This window comes from Arachis hypogaea, chromosome 16 (assembly GCF_003086295.3).
Source record: "Arachis hypogaea cultivar Tifrunner chromosome 16, arahy.Tifrunner.gnm2.J5K5, whole genome shotgun sequence".
NCBI classification, from domain to species: domain Eukaryota; kingdom Viridiplantae; phylum Streptophyta; class Magnoliopsida; order Fabales; family Fabaceae; genus Arachis; species Arachis hypogaea.
The window spans coordinates 134,548,303-134,570,177 of record NC_092051.1 but is presented as its reverse complement, the minus strand read 5'-3'; the positions used below and the strand labels follow the sequence as shown (position 1 = coordinate 134,570,177).

At 34.1% G+C, this 21,875-nt stretch overlaps 1 protein-coding gene and 1 non-coding gene across 2 annotated transcripts; both read left to right on the top strand.

Moving 5' to 3' along the window:
• Positions 1 to 10,283: 10,283 nt before the first annotated feature.
• Positions 10,284 to 10,391, top strand: LOC112760454 (small nucleolar RNA R71). Its single transcript, XR_003180893.1, has one exon. It is a non-coding gene; the product is annotated as a small nucleolar RNA R71 (small nucleolar RNA).
• A 7,012-nt stretch (positions 10,392 to 17,403) lies between these two features.
• LOC140180254 (protein ALP1-like) lies at positions 17,404 to 18,542 on the top strand. The gene is made up of 4 exons (XM_072220708.1): positions 17,404 to 17,595; positions 17,641 to 17,691; positions 17,773 to 17,998; positions 18,091 to 18,542. Exons 1-4 carry the CDS (start codon positions 17,404 to 17,406, stop codon positions 18,540 to 18,542), a joined length of 921 nt encoding a protein of 306 aa, XP_072076809.1.
• Positions 18,543 to 21,875: the final 3,333 nt, after the last annotated feature.

The following is a 21,875-nucleotide window of genomic DNA, read 5'->3' as shown; positions in this document are numbered from 1 at the left end:
TGGCTGAACCAAGATATATCTGGTGTCAATTCTTCTTTTCTACTCCTTTCTCTGTTTCTGTTAATCAGGAGACAAAAACAAAAATGTCTCTCAACTTGGCACGAGACAAAACAAAAGTGTCTCTCAACACAGCACAAGACAAAAGCAGAAAAATCTCCTGAAGTTCTTTTGAAAAATCAGAAATTAATATTCAACAAAAAGGGGTTAAGATTCAACCCCATTCTCTTAGCCACTGATTACCATCACAATCAACAATAGTTAATTATTAATTGAGCTATAAACAAATAAAAAAAAAAGCCCAAAACTAAATAAAAAGAAACATTCAAAATCTAAAAAAAAATATTTAAAACCAAATGAAAAGAAAAGGTTAATAGTCAAATTCATTTTTGAAAGATCACTTATTTTTTAAATTAGTTCTCAAATAATTTTTTTAGTCATATTAATCCTTAAAAGATAAAACGTAAGTCAAATTGGTCATTTCGTTAGTTAGATAATGACGTGTCACGTTAAATACCACGTGGCATGATGACATAGTAGGTTAATGCCACGTATCAAAAGATAATTGATTGACATGTCAAGTTAGTGCTAGAGTTGCTCCGCCCACTGGAACATTTAGGGGAGCTCCCATATCAATCACTTCCATTTCTCTCATTAGACCATCTATAGCGCTCATAGCTACAGCTCTAACTCGATTATTTTCTAATACTTACTGTATTTCACAAGTCACGTTAATTTGTTGATCAACAATGTCCCGACCCTTTACTACTGGAGCGTTGTAAATATTTGGCATCTTTCCTGGAGGGAAAGCTACATCCAATACCAGACCTATTATTTGGTCGATAAGTCCCAGATTTTTTTTTCAAGCACAGAAATCTCACAGAAATCTCAGGACCAGAAGTGATAGGATTTATTCTCATATCTCCTAACATGCCACTTGTCACTTGACATGTAAAAAAGTTATTTATAATTAAAATAGTCCCGTAAGTCATTTTCATCTCTAAAATTTTAAAAATTAATCAAATTTGTCCTTATATAAATTTTTTTATTTTTTTCATAATATTAAATTTAAAATATTTTTTATAGTACTAATTTTCATATTATTTTTAAACTTTAATAAACAAAATTCTCTTTACATAAAATAATAAAAATAATTAAATTATTATAAAATTATTTTGTCATTTATATTTTAAAATTTTACATTTTTAAATTATAATTTTTTATAGTGAAAATTTTTTATTTAAACGAGTTTATCATATTATTGTTGATTATATATTTAAAAATTTAATATTTTAAATATCACTAAATAATATAGTAGTTATTTTAAAATTTAAATCTTTTAAAATTTTTAAAATTATAATTTTTATTATTGTTTAATTTATATAGTAGAACTCAATAATTAAAAAACCAATGTGTGGGATTACTTGTTGAATCTTAATATTTTAATATAATTTTTTAAAATAATTAATATATTTATTTAGTGAGATTTAAAAGATTAAAACATTTAAAATAACTACTATATTCATTTAGTAAAATCTAAAATATTAAAACTAGTTATATACTAAAAGTTTTAATATTTTAGATTTCACTAAATAAATATAGTAGTTATTTTAAATATTTTAATCTTTTATATCTCACTAAATAAATATAGTATTTATTTAAAAAAAAAAACTATATTAAGATATTAAGATTTAAAAGATTAAAACATTTAAAATAACTACTATATTCATTTAGTAAAATCCAAAATATTAAAACTAGTTATATACTAAAAGTTTTAATATTTTAGATTTCACTAAATAAATATAGTAATTATTTTAAATGTTTTAATCTTTTATATCTCACTAAATAAATATAGTATTTATTTTAAAAAACTATATTAAGATATTAAGATTCAACAAGTAATCCCACAAATCATTTTTTTAATTATTGAGTTCTACCATATAAATTAACAATAAAACTCTACATCCAAGCAAAATACTTAACCAAAACTAACCAAGTTGTTATAACAACTTTTCAAATTACGCGTCTCTTTCTCCTTCTCCTTATCCTTCTCCGTTTTCTTCTCCTTCTCCTTCTCTGTTTTCTTCTCCTTCTCCTTCTCCTCCTCCTCCTCTGTCTTCTTCTTATTCTTCTTCCAAATTCACGCACGCAGATTCTTCTTCCCCAATGTTGCGTGTTCTTATTTTTCTTTTCCTTTTTCGTTATCATTATCACCAATAACATCAACATTTCTTCTTCTTCTTCTTTTTCGTTATCGTCATCACTAATACCACCAATATTTTTTGCTTACATTTTTATTGGTTCTGATTTTCTTTGATGCCATCATTAAATAATTTCGATTCATTTCTTAGTTTATTTCAATCCATTTATGTGTTAATTAAGATTCACTTGAAGCTGCTGATAAGTATTGACCAAATTTTTTATTCCTTAAGTAATTTTGGTTCATTTCTAAGTTTAATTGAGGTTCATTTGGATCTAAAAATGAATTCAATATGTTTTTATTAATGATTGAGTCTTTTTTACTATTTGTTCAAATCTGAACTAATTTTTGTTCATTTATATGCTAATTGAGGTTCACTTGCTGCTGTTGATAAGTATTGACCAAATTTGTTAGCAAATAAAAATGAAATTATTCATTATTAATTTATTCAATGGCATTAGATTCCACTCCTTCCATTCAATTAGGTCAGCTTTGAACAAGCAGTCAAAAAGACTCAATCATCAATAAAAACACATCAAATTAAAAGGAGAAAAAGAAAAAATGCAGCAACAACAGCAACAATAAAAGAATGACAATTGAGAGAAAGCACACGAAGAAGAAGAAGAAGAAGAAGAAGAAGAAGAAGAAGAAGAAGAAGAAGAAGAAGAAGAAGAAGAAGAAGAAGAAGAAGAAGGGTTATTGAAACGCACGTGTGTACACACTAGCGTAATGAAAGCAGTTTTTGTTGAGTTTGGGCCTGCTTGATTAGACTTGGATACAAAATACTTGGATATGTAGTTGGGCTGATAAATTAAGCAATAATAAAAAATATAATTTTAAAAAATTTAAAAAATTTAAATTTTAACATAACTATATTATTTAGTGAGATTTAAAATATTAAATTTTTAAATATATAATCAACAATAATTTGATAAACTCATTTAAATAAAAAAATTTTACTATAAAAAATTACAATTGAAAATATAAAATTTTAAAATTCAAATGACAAAATAATTTATAATAATTTAATTATTTTTATTATTTTATATAAAAAAATTTTGTTTATTAAGTTCTAAAAATAATTTGAAAATCAGTACCATAAAAATATTTCAAATTTAATATTATGAAGAAAAATAAAAAATTATATAAGGATTAATTTGATTAATTTTTAAAATTTTAGGGAAGAAAATGACTTACATCTGGACTTTCAGGGATTATTTTGATTGTAAATAACTTTTTTATAAGTCAAGTAACACGTGGCGTGTTAGGAGTCACTGACCTGACACGTCAACCAATCATCTCGTGATATGTGGCATTAACCTACCACGTCATCATCTAACTAACGGAATGACCAATTTGACTTACGTTTTATCTTTCAAGAACTAATATGACTAAAAAAATTATTTGAAGACTAGTTTGAAGAATGGGTGATCTTTCAGGTACGAAATTGACTATTAACCCTACAAAAAACAATTAAAATCCTTGTAAAAAATCAAGTTGGGTTGGTCTAGTAGTTAGCTCACTGGTGCACGAAATCGTGATCGTTCATTCCTTGGTAACGGCGCTGAAAACTTTATACGTACGTTCATAATCTTAGTTCTTTGTCACAACTTCGCACAACTAACCAGCAAGTGCACTGGGTCGTCCAAGTAATAAACCTTACGTGAGTAAGGGTTGATCCCACGGAGATTGTTGGCTTGAAGCAAGCTATGGTCATCTTGCAAATCTCAGTCACGTGGATTCAAATGGTTATAGAGTTTTAATAATTAAAATATAATTAAAATATAAATTGGGATAGAAATACTTATGTAATTCATTAGTGAGAATTTCAGATAAGCATAATGAGATGCTTTTATTCCTTCTAAACCTTTGCTTTCCTACTGTCTTCATCCAATCCTTCATACTCCTTTCCATGACAAGCTGTATGTTGGGCATCACCGTTGTCAATGGTTACATCCCGTCCTCTCAGTGAAAATGGTCCAAAATGCGCTGTCACTGCACGGCTAATCATCTGTCGGTTATCGATCCTGCTGGAATAAGATTCAGTAATCCTTTTGCGTCTGTCACTACGCCCAGCACTCGCGAGTTTGAAGCTCGTCACAGCCATCCCTTCCCAGATCCTACTCGGAATACCACAAACAAGGTTTAGACTTTCCGGATCTCAAGAATGGCCGACAATAATTCTAGCTTATACCACGAAGACTCTAATATCTCAGACTCGGTCCCCTGTATTAGATATCTAAGAGATACTCATTCTAGCATGTCTTCATATAGAACAGAAGTGGTTGTCAGGCACGCGTTCATAAATGAGAATGGTGATGAACGTCACATAATCATCACATTCATCATGTTCTTGGGTGCGAATGAATATCTTAGAATAAGAATAAGCTTGAATTGAATAGAAAAACAATAGTACTTTGCATTAATTCATGAGGAACAGCAGAGCTCCACACCTTAATCTATGGTGTGTAGAAACTCTACCGTTAAAAATACATAAGTGAAAATAGGGTAGACATGGCCAAGTGGCTAGCCTCCCATGGAGGTCTAGAGATCTAAAATGATCAAAAGATGGTTCAAAGATGTTCCAAAGATTCTGAATACAATAGTAAAAAGTCCTATTTATACTAAACTAGTTACTAGAGTTTACAGAAATAAGTAAATAATGCAGAAATCTACTTCCGGGCCCACTTGGTGTGTGCTTGGGCTGAGCATTGAAGCTTCCATATGTAGAGGTCTTCATTGGTGTTAAACGCTAGTTTGTAACCTGTTCTTGCCGTTTAACTCTGCTTTGCAACTTGTTTCTGGCGTTTAACGCCAGAATAGGGCAGAGAGCTGGCGTTGAACACCATTTTGCGTCATCTAAACTCGGACAAAGTATGGACTATTATATATTGCTGGAAAGCCCTGGATGTCTACTTTCCAACGCAATTGAGAGTGCGCCATTTGAATTTCTCTAGCTCCAAAAAATACACTTTGAGTGCAGGGAGGTCAGAATCCAACAGCATCTGCAATCCTTCTTCAGCCTCTGAATCTGATTTTTGCTCAAGTCCCTCAATTTCAGCCAGAAATTACTTGAAATCACAGAAAAACATACAAACTCATAGTAAAGTCCAGAAATGTGATTTTTATTTAAAAACTAATAAAAATATACTAAAAACTAACTAAATTATACTAAAAACTATGTAAAAACAATGCCAAAAAGCGTATAAATTATCCGCTCATCACAACACCAAACTTAAATTGTTGCTTGTCCCCAAGCAACTGAAAATCAAATAGGATAAAAAGAAGAGAATATACTATAAATTCCAAATATCAATGAAACTTAGCTCCAATTAGATGAGTGGGACTAGTAGCTTTTTGCCTCTGAACAGTTTTGGCATCTCACTTTATCTTTTGAAGTTCAGAATTATTGGCATCTATAGGAACTTAGAATTTAGATAGTGTTATTGATTCTCCTAGTTCATTATGTTGATTCTTGAACACAGCTACTTTATGAGTCTTGGCCGTGGCCCTAAGCACTTTGTTTTCCAGTATTACCACCGGATACATAAATGCCACAGACACATAATTGGGTGAACCTTTTCAGATTGTGACTCAGCTTTGCTAAAGTCCCCAATTAGAGGTGTCCAGGGTTCTTAAGCACACTCTGTTTTTGCTTTGGACCTTGACTTTAACCGCTCAGTCTCAAGCTTTTGGCTTGACACCTTCACGCCACAAGCACATGGTTAGGGACAGCTTGGTTTAGCCGCTTAGGCCAGGATTTTATTCCTTTAGGCCCTCCTATCCACTGATGCTCAAAGCCTTGGATCCTTTTTTTTATTACCCTTGCCTTTTGGTTTAAAAGGTTACTGGCTTTTTGCTCTTGCCTTTTGGTTTAAAGAGCTCTTGGCTTTTTCTGCTTGCTTTTTCTTTTTCTTTCTTTTTTTTTCCGCCAATTTTATTTTCTCTTTTTTTTCACAAGCTTTTGTATTCACTGCTTTTTCTTGCTTCAAGAATCAATTTTATGATTTTTCAGATTATCAAATAACATTTCTCCTTTTTCATCATTCTTCAAGAGCCAACAATTTTAACATTCATAAACAACAAATTCAAAAGATATATGCACCATTCAAGCATTCATTCAGAAAATAAAAAGCATTGTCACCACATCAAAATAATTAAACTAATTTCAAGGATGAATTCGAAATTATGTACTTCTTGTTCTTTTGTAATTAAAACATTTTTCATTTAAGAGAGGTGATGGATTCATAGGACATTCATAGCTTTAAGACATAGACACTTAGACACTAGTGATCATGTAATAAGACACAAACATAAATAGACATAAAGCATAGTAGACAAAAAACAGAGAAAATAAATAAACAAGGAGATTAAGGAACGGGTCCACCTTAGTGAGGGTGGCGTCTTCTTCCTCTGGAAGAACCAATGGTGTTCTTGAGCTCCTCTATGTCTCTTCCTTGTCTATGTTGCTCCTCCCTCATAGCTCTTTGATCTTCTCTAATCTCATGGAGAATGATGGAGTGCTCTTGGTGTTCCATCCTTAGTTGTCCCATGTTGGAACTTAATTCTCCTAGGGAGGTGTTGATTTGTTCCCAATAGTTTTGTGGAGGGAAGTGCATCCCTTGAGGTATCTCAAGGATTTCATGGTGAAGAATTTTTCTCATGCTCTAGTTGAGGTCCATGATCTCTTGTTTGCTCCATCCTTTTCTTAGTGATGGGCTTGTCCTCATCAATGAGGATGTCTCCCTCTATGTCAATTCCAGCCGAATTGCAGAGGTGGCAAATGAGGTGAGGAAAGGCTAACCTTGCCAAAGTGGAGGACTTGTCAGCCACCTTGTAGAGTTCTTGAGGTATAATCTCATGAACTTCCACTTCCTCCCCAATCATGATACTATGGATCATGATGGCCCGGTCTATAGTAACTTCAGACCGGTTGCTAGTAGGAATAATTGAGCGTTGAATGAACTCCAACCATCCTTTAGCTACAGGCTTAAGGTCCGGTCTTCTCAATTGAACCGGCTTGCCTCTTGAGTCAACTTTCTATTGAGCTCCTTCCACACATATGTCCATTAGGACTTGGTCCAACCTTTGATCAAAGTTGACCCTTCTAGTGTAGGGGCGTGCGTTTTCTTGCATCATTGGCAAGTTGAACGCCAACCTTACATTTTCTGGACTGAAATCTAAGTATTTCCCCCGAACCATGGTAAGCCAGTTCTTTGGGTTTGGGTTCACACTTTGATCATGGTTCCTAGTGATCCATGTGTTTGCATAGAACTCTTAAACCATTAAGATCCTGACTTGTTGAATAGGATTAGAGAGAACTTTCCATCCTCTTCTTCTAATCTCTTGTCGGATCTCTGGATATTCGCTCTTTTTGAGCTTAAAAGGGACCTCAGGGATCACCTTTTTCTTGGCCACAACTTCATAGAAGTGGTCTTGATGGACCTTTGAGATGAATCTCTCCATCTCCCATGACTCAGAGGTGAAAGCAATTGCATTCCCTTTCCTCTTTCTTAAGGTTTCTCTGGCCTTAGGTGCCATTGATGATTATGGAAAAATAAAAAGCAATACTTTTACCACACCAAACTTAAAAGGTTTGCTCGTCCTCGAGCAAAAGAAGAAAGAAAGTGGTAGAGGAAGAAGAAAATGGAGGAGATGGAGGGAGAAGGTGTATTCGTCCAAGGGGGAGAAGTGGTGGTTGTAATGTGTGAAAATGGAGTAGTGTTGAGGGGTTTATATAGGGGTGGGGGTAAAGGTAGGTTTCGGCCATTAGGGTTGGGTTTGGGAGGGAAAAGAATTTGAATTTTGGAGGTAGGTGGGGTTTATGGGGAAGAGTGGATGGATGTTAGTGGTTAAGGGTATTTGGGGAAGAGGTTTATGAAAAAGTGTGAAGAGGGGAGAAGAAGAGGTGGGATAGGTGGGGATCCTGTGGGGTCCACAGATCCTGAGGTGTCAAGGATTTCCCATCCCTGCACCATTTAGGCGTGCAAAACGCCCTTAGAATGCATGTCTGGCGTTAAACGCCAGCTTGCTGCCTGTTTTTAGCGTTAAACGCCCAAATGTAGCCTGTTTTTGGCGTTAACGCCAGGTTGATGCTTGTTTCTGGTGTTAAACGCCAGCTTGGTGCTTGTTTCTGGCGTTAAATGCCAGACAGATGCTTGTTTCTGGCGTTTAAACGCCAGAATGCTCTTCCTCCAGAGTGTGCTATTTTCAATGCTATTTTTCATTCTGTTTTTAATTTTTCAGTAGTATTTATGACTCCACATGATCATCAACCTAAAGAAAACATAAAATAGAAATGGAAAATAATTAAATATAGTTAAATAACATTGGGTTGCCTCCCAACAAGCGCTTCTTTAATGTCAATAGCTTGACAATGAGCTCTCACGGAGCTTCACAGATGTTCAGAGCATTGTTGGGACCTCCCAACACCAAACTTTGAGTTTGAATGTGGGGGTTCAACACCAAACTTAGAGTTTGGTTGTGGCCTCCCAACACCAAACTTAAAGTTTGACTGTGGGGGTTTTGGTTGACTTTGCAGTGAGAGAAGCTTTTCATGCTTCCTCTCCATGGTTACAGAAGGAGAACCTTGAGTTTTAAATACAAGGTAGTCCTCATTCAGTTAAAGGAACAACTCTCCTCTGTCCACATCAATCACAGCTTTTGCTGTGGCTAGGAAGGGTCTCCCAAGGATGATGGATTCATCCTCATCCTTCCTAGTGTCTAGGATTATGAAATCAGCAGGGATGTAAAGGCCTTCAACCTTTACTAGCACATCCTCTACTTGTCCATAAGCCTATTTTCTTGAGTTGTCTGCCATCTCTAATGAGATTCTGGCAACTTGCACCTCAAAGATCCCAAGTTTCTCCATTACAGAGAGTGGCATAAGGTTAATGCCTGACCCCAGGTTACACAGAGCCTTCTCAAAGGTCATGGTGCCTATGTTACAAGGAATTAGGAATTTACCAGGATCCTGTTTCTTTTGAGGTAAAGTGTGCTGAACCCAGATATTTAGTTCATTAATGAGCAATGGAGGCTCATCCTCCCAAGTCTCATTACTAAATAGCTTGGCATTCAGCTTCATGATTGCTCCTAAATACTGGGCAACTTGCCCTTGAACAATGTCTTCATCTTCTTCAGAAGATGAATAGTCATCAGAGCTCATGAATGGTAAAAGGAGGTTCAATGGAATCTCTATGGTCTCTAGATGAGCCTCAGATTCCTTTGGTTCCTCAAAGAAAAACTCCTTATTGGTCACTGAACGTCCCAGGAGGTCTTCCTCACTAGGATTCACGTCCTCCTCCTCCTCTTTGGGTTCGGCCACACCAAGTAAGGTTATGGCCTTGCACTCTCTTTTTGGATTCTCTTTTGTATTGCTTGGGAGAGTACTAGGAGGAGTTTCAGTGACCCTTTTACTCAGCTGGCCCACTTGTGCCTCCAGATTTCTAATGGAGGATCTTGTTTCATTCATGAAACTTAGAGTGGCCTTAGATAGATCAGAGACTATATTTGCTAAGCTAGATGGATTCTGCTCAGAATTCTCTGTATGTTGCTGAGTGGATAATGGGAAAGGTTTGCTATTGCTAAACCTGTTTCTTCCACCATTATTAAAGCCTTGTTGAGGCTTTTGTTGATCCTTCCATGAGAAATTTGGATGATTTCTCCATGAGGGATTATAGGTGTTTTCATAGGGTTCACCCATGTAATTCACCTCTGCTATTGCAGGGTTCTCAGGATCATAAGCTTCTTCTTCAGAAGATGCCTCTTTAGTACTATTGGATGCAGCTTGCAATCCATTCAGACTCTGAGAAATCATATTGACTTGCTGAGTCAATATTTTATTCTGAGCCAATATGGCATTCAGAGTATCAATTTCAAGAACTCCCTTCCTCTGAGGCATCCCATTACTCACAGGATTCCTTTCAGAAGTGTACATGAACTGGTTATTTGCAATCATGTCAATGAGTTCCTAAGCTTCTGCAGGCGTTTTCTTTAGGTGAATGGATCCACCTGCAGAATGGTCCAATGACATCTTAGATAACTCAGACAGACCATCATAGAATATATCCATGATGGTCCATTCTGAAAGCATGTCAGAAGGACACTTTTTGGTCAGTTGCTTATACCTCTCCCAAGCTTCATAGAGGGATTCATCTTCTTTCTGTTTGAAGGTTTGAATATCCACTCTAAGTTTGCTAAGCTTTTGAGGAGGAAAGAACTTGGCTAAGAAAGTCGTGACCAGCTTATCCCAAGAGTTTAGGCTATCTTTAGGTTGAGAGTCCAACCATATTCTAGCTCTGTCTCTTACAGCAAATGGGAAAAGCATAAGCCTGTAGACCTCGGGATCAACCCCATTGGTCTTAACGGTATCACAGACTTGCAAGAATTCAGTTAAGAACTGAAAAGGATCTTCTGATGGAAGTCCATGAAACTTGCAATTCTGTTACATCAGAGAAACTAATTGAGGCTTTAGCTCAAAATTGTTTGCTCCAATGGCAGGGATTGAGATGCTTCTTCCATGTAAGTTGGAATTTGGTGCAGTAAAGTCACCAAGCATCTTCCTTGCATCTCCACTATTATTATTATTTTCGGCCATGTCTCCTTCTTTTTCGAAAATTTCTGTCAGATTTTCTCCAGAGAGTTGTGCTTTAGCTTCCCTTAGCTTCCTCTTCAGAGTCCTTTCAGGTTCAGGATCAGCATCAACAAGAATGTTCTTATCCTTGTTCCTGCTCGTATGAAAAAGAAGAGAACACAAAAGAAAATATGGAATCCTCTATGTCACAGTATAGAGATTCCTTATATGAGGTTAAGAAGAAAAGAATGGAAGAAGAAAAAGATAAGAATTCGAACACAAAGGAGAAGAGTAGGTTCGAATTTTAAATTAAAATAAAAGGAAAATATTTTTGTTTTTATTTTAAATATTAGTTAAAATTCAAAATTAAGAAGGAAAATAAAATAAAAATGAAATTTAAAACAATTAGTCAATGAAAAATAATTTTGAAAAAGAGGTTAGTAATTTTCGAAAATTGGAGAGAGAAAAGTAGTTAGGTGGTTTTAAAAAAGATATGATTGAAATAGAAAACTTTTAAAATCAAACAAAAAGTCAAGTAGTTAATTGAAAAATATTTGAAAATCAATTTTGAAAAGATAAGAAGTTAGAAAAAGATTTTGAAATTAAAATTGAAAAAGATATGATTGAAAGATATTTTGAAAATTTAATTTGAAAAATATTTGAAAAGGAAATTAAAAAGATTTAATTTTTGAAATTAAAGTTGATTACTTGACTAACAAGAAACTTAAAAGATATGATTTTAAAATTTAAAGATTGAACATTTCTTAATAGGCAAGTAACAAACTTAAAATTTTTGAATCAATCACATTAATTGTTAGCATTAATTTTGAAAATATGAAATCGAAATAAGAAAAGGATTTTGAAAATAAATTTTAAAAATTTTGAAAAATATGAAAAAGATTTGATTTTTTTGAAAAAGATTTGAAAAAGATAGAATTTTTAAATTGAAAATTTGACTTGACGCATAAGAAACAATTAAATTTAAAAACTTTTTGACTAAATCAAACCAAATTTCGAAAATTTATGAGAGAATATGGGAAAGATATATTTTTTTTATTTTTGAATTTTTAATGATGAGAGAGAAAAATATCAAAAAGACTCAATGCATGAAAATTTTGGATCAAAACAAATGATGCATACAAGAACACTATGAATGTCAAGATGAACACCAAGAACTTATTTTTGAAAATTTTTAAGAAAAGAAAAACATGCAAGACACCAAACTTAGAAATTTTCAAACTTTAGACACTAACATATTGAAAATGCATATGAAAAATAAGAAAAGATACAAAACATGAGAATGCCAAGATCAAACAAAGAAGTTCATCAAGAACAACTTGAAGATCATGAAGAACACATGATGAATTTTCAAAAATTAAAGAAAATTATAAAAGTATGCAATTGACACCAAACTTAAGAATTGATACTATACTCAAACAAGAAACATAAACTATTTTTGGTTTTATGATTTTATAAGAATTTTTTGGTTTTTTCGAAAATTATTTTGGGAAAAACAAAAAAGAAGAAATTTTTTTTGTATTATTTTCGAAAATAAGAAATAAAAAGCTTAAAAATAAAATAAAATTACCTAATCTGAGCAACAAGATGAACTGTCAGTTGTCCAAACTCGAACAATCCCCGGCAACGGCGCCAAAAACTTGGTGCACGAAATCGTGATCGTTCATTCCTTGGTAACGGCGTTGAAAACTTTATACGCACGTTCATAATCTTAGTTCTTTGTCACAACTTCGCACAACTAACCAGCAAGTGCACTGGGTCGTCCAAGTAATAAACCTTACATGAGTAAGGGTCGATCCCATGGAGATTGTCGGCTTGAAGCAAGCTATGGTCATCTTGCAAATCTCAGTCAGGCGGATTCAAATGGTTATAGAGTTTTAATAATTAAAATATAATTAAAATATAAATTGGGATAGAAATACTTATGTAATTCATTAGTGAGAATTTCAGATAAGCATAATGAGATGCTTTTATTCCTTCTGAACCTCTGCTTTCCTACTGTCTTCATCCAATCCTTCATACTCCTTTCTATGGCAAGCTGTATGTTGGGCATCACCGTTGTCAATGGTTACATGCCGTCCTCTCAGTGAAAATGGTCCAAAATGTGCTGTCACTGCACGGCTAATCATCTGTCGGTTCTCGATCTTGCTGGAATAGGATTCAGTAATCCTTTTGCGTCTGTCACTACGCCCAGCACTCGCGAGTTTGAAGCTCGTCACAGCCATCCCTTCCCAGATCCTACTCGGAATACCACAGACAAGGTTTAGACTTTTCGGATCTCAAGAATGACCGCCAATAATTCTAGCTTATACCACGAAGACTCTAATATCTCGGACTCGGTCCCCTGTATTAGATATCTAAGAGATACTCATTCTAGCTTGTCTTCATATAGAACGGAAGTGGTTGTCAGACACGCGTTCATAAATGAGAATGGTGATGAGCGTCACATAATCATCACATTCATCATGTTCTTGAGTGCGAATAAATATCTTAGAATAAGAATAAGCTTGAATTGAATAGAAAAATAATAGTACTTTGCATTAATTCATGCGAAACAGCAGAGCTTCACACCTTAATCTATGGTGTGTAGAAACTCTACCGTTAAAAATACATAAGTGAAAATAGGGTAGACATGGCCGAGTGGCCAGCCTCCCATGGAGGTCTAGAGATCTAAAATGATCAAAATATGGTCCAAAGATGTTCCAAAGATTCTGAATACAATAGTAAAAAGTCCTATTTATAGTAAACTAGTTACTAGAGTTTACAGAAATAAGTAAATGATGCAGAAATCCACTTCCGGGCCCACTTGGTGTGTGCTTGGGCTGAGCATTAAAGCTTCCACATGTAGAGGTCTTCCTTGGAGTTAAACGCTAGTTTGTAACCTGTTCTTGGCGTTTAACTCTGCTTTGCAACTTGTTTCTGGCGTTTAACGCCAGAATAGGGCAGAGAGCTGGTGTTGAACGCTAGTTTGCATCATCTAAACTCGGACAAAGTATGAACTATTATATATTGCTGGAAAGCCCTGGATGTCTACTTTCCAACGCAATTAAGAGCGCGCCATTTGGATTTCTGTAGCTCTAGAAAATCCACTTTGAGTGCAGGGAGGTCAGAATCCAACAGCATCTGCAGTCTTTCTTCAGCCTCTGAATCTAATTTTTGCTCAAGTCCCTCAATTTCAGCCAGAAATTACCTGAAATCACAGAAAAACACACAAACTCATAGTAAATTACAGAAATGTGTTTTTTATTTAAAAATTAATAAAAATATACTAAAAACTAACTAAATCATACTAAAAACTATGTAAAAACAATGCCAAAAAGCGTATAAATTATCTGTTCATCACTCACTAATTGTTTAAGTAAATATCGTGAATTCAAATCTCGCCTTGTGCATGCAGCAACCTATTGACCAATAATAAACATTTAAATGGAGTTCCAATTTAAGACGAATTAGCCCTTGCAAAAAAAAAAACATAAAAAATCTAACAAAAATAAACAATTAAAACTAAGTGGAAATAAATCTATTCATATTTAATGGAATTAAAGTAGGTGGATGCTACAATAAAGATTTTATAATTGTCTTCATGTAAACATATTTTTTTTACCCTTGGACGATAGATTGTATGGTTAGATTTTGATATGGGTTAATACTCAAAATTGTCCCTGAAACATCACGCATTCTTCATTTTCACCCCCGAATAATTTTTTTAATCAAATTAGTCCTTGAAAGATTTAAAATCAATCGCGTTTGTCCTTCCATCAATTAGTTAACGGTTTCCGTTAACGTTTTCCACATGTATCGTTAAATGACAAATCAACAATGATAAAACGACGTTGTCTTTTGGTATTAGAGCATATTGTGTCAAAACGGCGCCGTTTCTCTTTTCCTCTCTCTTGAAACGCATGAAACATCACAATAGTTAGAGAGAATGCGACGGAGCTCGGATCATTGGAAGGGATGAGGAAGCCATAATCGGTGATGCTATGCAGAATGTGACTGGGCTCATTCTTCGCAGTTTAGGATACCAATGCTAAGCCATAGTTGGAGTTGTGACCACTAACCAGCGACATTAACGACATGGAAAAATGGAGCAACAGTGACACCAATTAGATAGAGAGACAGAGAGACTCACTCAGTGATGCGACACAGAAACCCGACAGCCCAACCACATCACCAATCCATCAGCGACACCCACAAACAGCATGCCACACAAACAAACGGCAGTAATTTTGGTCGAATTTCAGAGTTCAGAGGTAGAGAAAAGTGAGATTAAGAGAAGTGAAAATGGAGTCATGGAGCTTGGAGATGGAGGTAACGTTGTGGTTTGTAAATCGTAAAAGTGAGAAAGATTGAGAGGTTGGGGATTTATTGCTAGGGTTTTCATATATTCAACTCAAATTGGGCTTTGATTAGGTCAAAATGCATTCTGGGTTAAGAAGATAACTTTTAAATTGGGTTCTTTCTAAAATGCAACTTCGCGCCACAGACGCCATTCCGGCAATTTAGCGACTTTCTCCGGCAATTCTACTCAAAGCAGCTTCCTCCAACTCGAAGTGTAGAACCGCAACAGAAAGGAGAGGTAGAATTGTAAAATCATACCTTTTGATTAAAGCACCGTGTTCTTCTCTTTGATTATCACTCTGTCGTCTTTTCTCTCTCTCTGTGTGTTTGATATTTTGTGTTTTGTGTGAAGAAGGAAGAAAGAGCGTCTGGATAATGACTGGGGAAAGCTTCAAATGGGGAGAGATGAGAGAAACGGTGTTGTTTTGATATGTGCTGTGTCACTTAACGATTTATGCAGAAAACGTTAACGGAAACGGTTAACTAATTGACGGAAGGACAAATGCGATTGATTTTAAATCTTTTAAGGACTAATTTGATTAAAAAAATCATTAGGGGACGAAAATGAAGAATGCGTGATCTTTCAGGGACGATTTTGAGTATTAACCCATTTTGATATTTGTAAAAGTGTTGTCTTTGTTTAAAGTGTGGCTAAATAAATAAGTCACACTTTTAAATAAAGCATCTTCATAAGAAGATATTTTTGCCATCTTCATTTTATTAGTTGCCATTAAAGTATATATAAGAAACATACAAAAGAATAAAAAAGCAACTAAAATCATATCAAAAAATATTTAAAACTACTATAAAAAAATATCTAAAACCAAATTAGAAGTAAATTAAGGCCCCGTTTGTTTGATGTCCGTGTCTATTGTTTGGTTTGTGAGACACAAAAATAAGAAGGACACGCTTACACACAAACATACACAAAATACATGTATTTCATGTCTCAGTAAAATGGTGAGATACAGATTTTGGGTGATGGACACGGATCTGTATTCTTTTTTTTAGACTATTTTATCCTCATTCATTTTCTGAAATTCCAAATATCTCCCTTTTTTGTTACAAATCCTAACCAATGATTTCTTTTGCAATTGTTTTGCACCATTGAAGCTGTACCACCGCCGCACATCGTCTCCGTTTCCCGCTGACTCTCCTCTCTGATTATTGCATGCTGTGCTCTGGTCACAGTGAGCTTGTGTTGCTACTCCACTGCCTTTGCCTCTCTATCCCGCAGTTGCATTAGCCTCCTCCTAGCTGTGCTTTGCCTTGTTGCCTCTGGTATTTTTCTCTTGTGATATATATATTTTTTTAATTTTGATTATTGATAACATGTGTTATTATTGATTGAGTGATATTCTAATGTTTGGGTATATGGCTGATCGAATTGTAGGTACACACAGGAATTCTTTATAATTACTCATTTTATTTTCATCTGAATTCTTCAATAGACAATGGATAATCTCGGCGGTGGTTGTTTCAAAGCATTTTGAAGTTTGATAAGTTATTTTTCCTAATTGAAGAGAAAAAATAATGGAAAAAGCCATGTGTCTAATTCAAAGAGGACAAATTATTTGTATTGTGTCTATAAAATTGCTTATTAGTCTGCTTACTAAGTTGTTGATCAAATTGTTTGTATTATATGTTGTAGAAATTGAATAAGTTGAAGGATAATCGTTTGTAGAAATTGACATGTTAATTTATAAGTTTGGATCTTTTTTCATTGTGATAGTAGTCAGAGTCAATTTTGTCTTAGAAAGTTATCAATCACCTATCTCAAAGTATTATTTCCTTTCTTTTACTTAATAAAATTACATATTAAAACTCTTAATTATTTTTAGCTGATATTTTTATTGATATGTATTTAATTAGATTTCAATCATGTCTTTTCTATTTTGTTCATCGCTACTTAATAAAATTACATATGCTTATGTAATGAGTGTTTTTTTTATTTTTAGTTTAATTGAGCATTTTTCCTATTCGTACAAATTATTGGAGTTCTTCATTTATGTATTTACTTGTTATTGTTTCTTAGGAAGTGATGATGGATCGTTCTGAACAAATTAAGCTATGTGTTGGATATTACTAGATTATGAAAATGCAATTTGACACCTTAATGCTGCTACTTTTAGTTACTTTATATATGTATATTAGGAATAGAAGGTAGGGTCATTCTTCGATTGGTCGAAAAGTGAACACACTGCCATTAAGGCGAGATGCATTAGATAATATCATTGGGGAGGGTGGAGATAGAAATTACATATGGGAGTTAAGAATGAGTTTAAATACATTTGCAACTTTATGTGAATTGCTACAAGTTCAAGGTGGATTAGATGAAGACGGTCATATTGGCATAGGCGAGCAAGTAGCTACTTTCTTAATCATATTAGCTCACCATACGAAAAATCGCAGCTTACAAGTTAGGTTCTATAGATCTGATGAAACTATTAGTAGGTATTTTCAAAAGGTATTGTATTCAGTTTTGCGTGTCTAAAGTATCTTATTTGTAAAGGCAGACTCTGTACCGGAAGATTGTGTAGATCCCAGATGGAAATGGTTCAAGGTAGGTCGTGTATGTAGCTCCAATTTTTATTGGTCAAGTTAACTTTGCGTGTAATAACTTTTTTTTTTTTACATTTGATAGGGTTGTCTAGGAGCATTAGATGGAACTTACATAGATGTCACAGTCCTAAAGAGTGACAAATCTAGATACCGAACAAGAAAATCTAGAATATCCACCAATGTCTTAGGAGTTTGCAATCAGAACATGAATTTTGTCTATGTCCTTAGCGGTTGGGAAGGATCGGCATCTGATTCACGAATACTTAGGGATGCTATTACTCGACGTAATGGCTTGAAAATACCTGTTGGTATGTCTAAATCAATCTTTTGAAAAGAATAATAACTATTTATTATGAGAATTACAATCTATTTCTTATATTTCTCCATCCTTCCATTTTAGGGTGTTATTACTTAGTGGATGCTGGCTATACTAATGGGAGAGGATTTTTATCTCCTTATAGAAATGTCCGCTATCATGTGAATGAGTGGGTTCAAGGTCATCGGGCACCACAAAATCATCTAGAGTTATTTAATAAGAAGCACTCTTCGGCTAGAAATGTGATTGAGCGGTGTTTTGGGTTGCTTAAGAAAAGATGGGCAATTCTACGAAGTCCCTCGTTCTATCCTATTAGGATTCAAAGCCACATTATTATTACTTGTTGTTTGTTACAAAATTTTATTCGTATGAACATGGATGTTGATCTTGAAGAAGATGCAACTCTTTTACCAGAACATATACCCGTAGGAGATGACACTATAGTTGATGAACCTAATACAATTGATGTTGTAGAAAGTAGCCATGAGTGGACTCAATGGCGTGAGGACCAAGCAATCGAGATGTGGCAAATATAGAGAGGAGAACGTGGCGTGTAGAGTTTTTACCTTTGCAAGTTTTGTTATGTATCCAATTATCTTAGACTATTTGTATTTGAATTCATTTGAGTTTTTTTCTTTATGCAATATGTATTTGCAAATTCGGATTTATAACTTGTATTCTAATTAAACATATAATTAAACAAGTGTTTGTTTTAATTAGACAAGATAATTCTACTACCATTGAACTCTAATTTTGATAGTAATTCTGCTGCCATGATTTTATTTGTTATTGTGCATAAATATTATCTAGCAGCAAATAGCCTTCATACCCTGCCAATGGACTGAAGAAGAAATTGAACAATTTGTGGTGTTCATGGAGGAATTGGTTGTTGAAGGCAAGAGGCAGATGCTGGTCAATTTAAACCAGAGGCATTTCAAAAGCTGGCGGACAAAATGAATGAGAAGTTTTCTGGATGTGGTCTCACTGTAAAGCACATCAGAAATAAACACAAATGCCTCAAAGAAAAATATATGTTTGTGGCTGAGATGTTGAGTTGTAGTAGTTTTGGGTGGAATTCTGAAAAGATGTGTGTTGAAGTGGATAGTAAACAAGTATTAGAAGCATGGGGAAAGGTATGAATTTTTGAACATTTAATCATTCTTCTTATAAGTACTTTTTAATTTTCATGTAATTATACGTATCTTAATTTATAATGTATACTTTGTTTTATGTTGTATAAGGTCACAATGTTACGCTTTACACTCCAGGCAAGCCATTTCCGTTGTTTGAACGTCTTGAGAACATTTTTGGCAAGGATAGAGCTACCGATCTTGATGCATACAGTGGAAAAGATGCTGAAGAAGATGTCACACCGGGCTCTACATTTGCTGTGGCCACATTTGGTGGCTTGGGTTTAGGCGGAGACGATATTGACATGGAAGACTGAGCAGCTGCCGAGAGCGAACTACCCAACACCTTTTCGACCTCTTCAAGTGAGAGAAATTAAGTACGTCAAATTGCAACTAAAAAAAGCAATGATGCTGCAATCCTATCAAACTTAGTTGAAACTTTTAAGGCTGCGGTTGAGAATCAAGGAAAGCATGTGCAGGTACTAGCCAATGCAATGTCTGGGGTTAATGAGCAAGTGAATCTTGGCCGAACGTTGAAGAGTCTTAGTTTCGACACAATGGAGATCGTACAAATTGCAAAGAAATTTGTGCAAAATCCAGAATTGAAGGCAACCTTTTGGAGTTTGGACGAGGAAAGGGTGGCATTCGCACGAGATATAATGGACAACTTTTAGCTATTGTTGGTGATGTTGGTGGTCTTAGTTGTTAACTTATTATATGTATTTTGCTAGAACTTATTAGACTTTTTAGTGTTATGTTGTTTTTTCAGATGCTAATCAAGTGAAGTACACTAACTAGTTTGCAACTCTTTTATGCATGAACAGAATTTTATTCATATTGTCCAGTTTTCTGTGTTGATTTTCTGCTATTATGCAACTAAGTTATCCATCATGTGAATGTTTATTGTGTTGTGCAATTTGCACTTAAAATTGTGTAATCCTACCAAATTCTATTGAATTCTGCATTATGCATATTAATTTTCTGCACTTAAATTATTTATTAGGTGAGTATTCTTTGTATTGTGCAATTTTGTCTCATATTTGTGCAAACATACAAAATTCCATTGAATTCTGTATTATCTATATTAATCTTCTGCACTTAATTTATTTAACAGGTGAATATTAATTGTATTGTATAATTTTGTCTCAAAGATTTATGCACTTCTGCAGATTTGGAATCAAGTCTTGCTTACAACTTGTGTTTTCTTAATTCTATGTTGATGTTTATAACCTGAATTCTTAAATTCTACACTTACATATTTATGCAAATCATACAAGATATACTCCAAATACTATCAGTTAAAAAAAAGAAACAGAGCAAACCAAAATAAACATCAAAGAAACAACTTTCTATTGAATTTTTAATTCATATAATTTCATTACAAATGAAGGACCCAACAATCAATTATGTATTTGCTAAAGCTATACCAATATAAGTCTTATGCTATTGTTTGTCATGATTCATTGTAAAGATACAAAGCCAAATATCACAAAAGAAAAATACAACTTTCAAAGTCTATTAATATCCCAACAGCCATCATAAGATAGTAGTACTTTGTCTTCTCCTCTTGTAACTTTATTCCTTGAGATTTTTTTCCTTTGTTTGCTCCTTACGCATTCTTGAAGTCATGTTTATCTGAAATGAGATAAATGTAATACAACAAATTGAACAGTTCACAACTAAAGAATCCAATAACAAAAGAAAAAGATAAAGTTCAATTATCTTTAGTACTTTATAAAGATAAAGCAATTTCTTTACTAATAGTATGATCAATTCACTGAAGCCTTTACTCAATATTTTCAACATTTTCAACTTGGATTATGAAATGAATTAAAATAGGTTTCAACAACGTCCAAAGTGTGACGATGATCTCTTCTTTAAGATGAGGCAGAAATTGAGACCACAGCATTGAGGGCAGCAAGGCACTCAGTTGGAAGGGCAAGGAAATAATTCGTGAGAAAATTATAAACAGATCAACTTTTGCCACACCAACTAGCCTGCAATTTCCCTCTTCATCCAATCTCTTCCCCCTTCCACTTTTCATGTCACCTTTTGATTCTTCAGATGTCAACATTGTCTTCACCATTAGTGGTGGAGCTTTGTGGATACTCCCAGCAATAAACAAGAACTTGGACCTTGAATTCAAAATCAACCTAGCTTGTTACAAAGATGATTGTAAGAATTTAAGCTTAATTTTCACTATTGATGTAAGGATCACTTTGCCATATATATAAAATTGTAGAGTTCGAAGATTTTAATCTCCTATGAAATTAAATTGGTTACCTTGCCAGATTCTTGGTTAATGGTCCTTGGAATGCTTCTGGGACTATATTAATCTTCAAGAATGGGATAGTGGCAAGGATCACACTCACACGTATATATAAAATAAGAGTTATATGCTTAAAGAAGTCCTATGAGTACAAAAGTTAATTAATTTTGAATATTATTTGTAATGAATTTCAGCAAAAGTCTTATTGAATTTTGTAGTATCCACCTTAAATAGGTCATACAAGATGCAATAGCATTTTAAGTTTTCAACCCTTGTCAGGATAATTTTATATCAATTACACTTTGAGAAGCAATGAGAAATTATTAACTTTGTAACTAATTCACTTTCATGGTACCAAGAACTCATCATATGCTCTGTAGAAAATAACAAAAAAATATTGATATGAATTTAGAGAAAGAGAGTGGCACCTCCGGAGCATTTCGATGGAAATGAATAAAACCAAATATCAA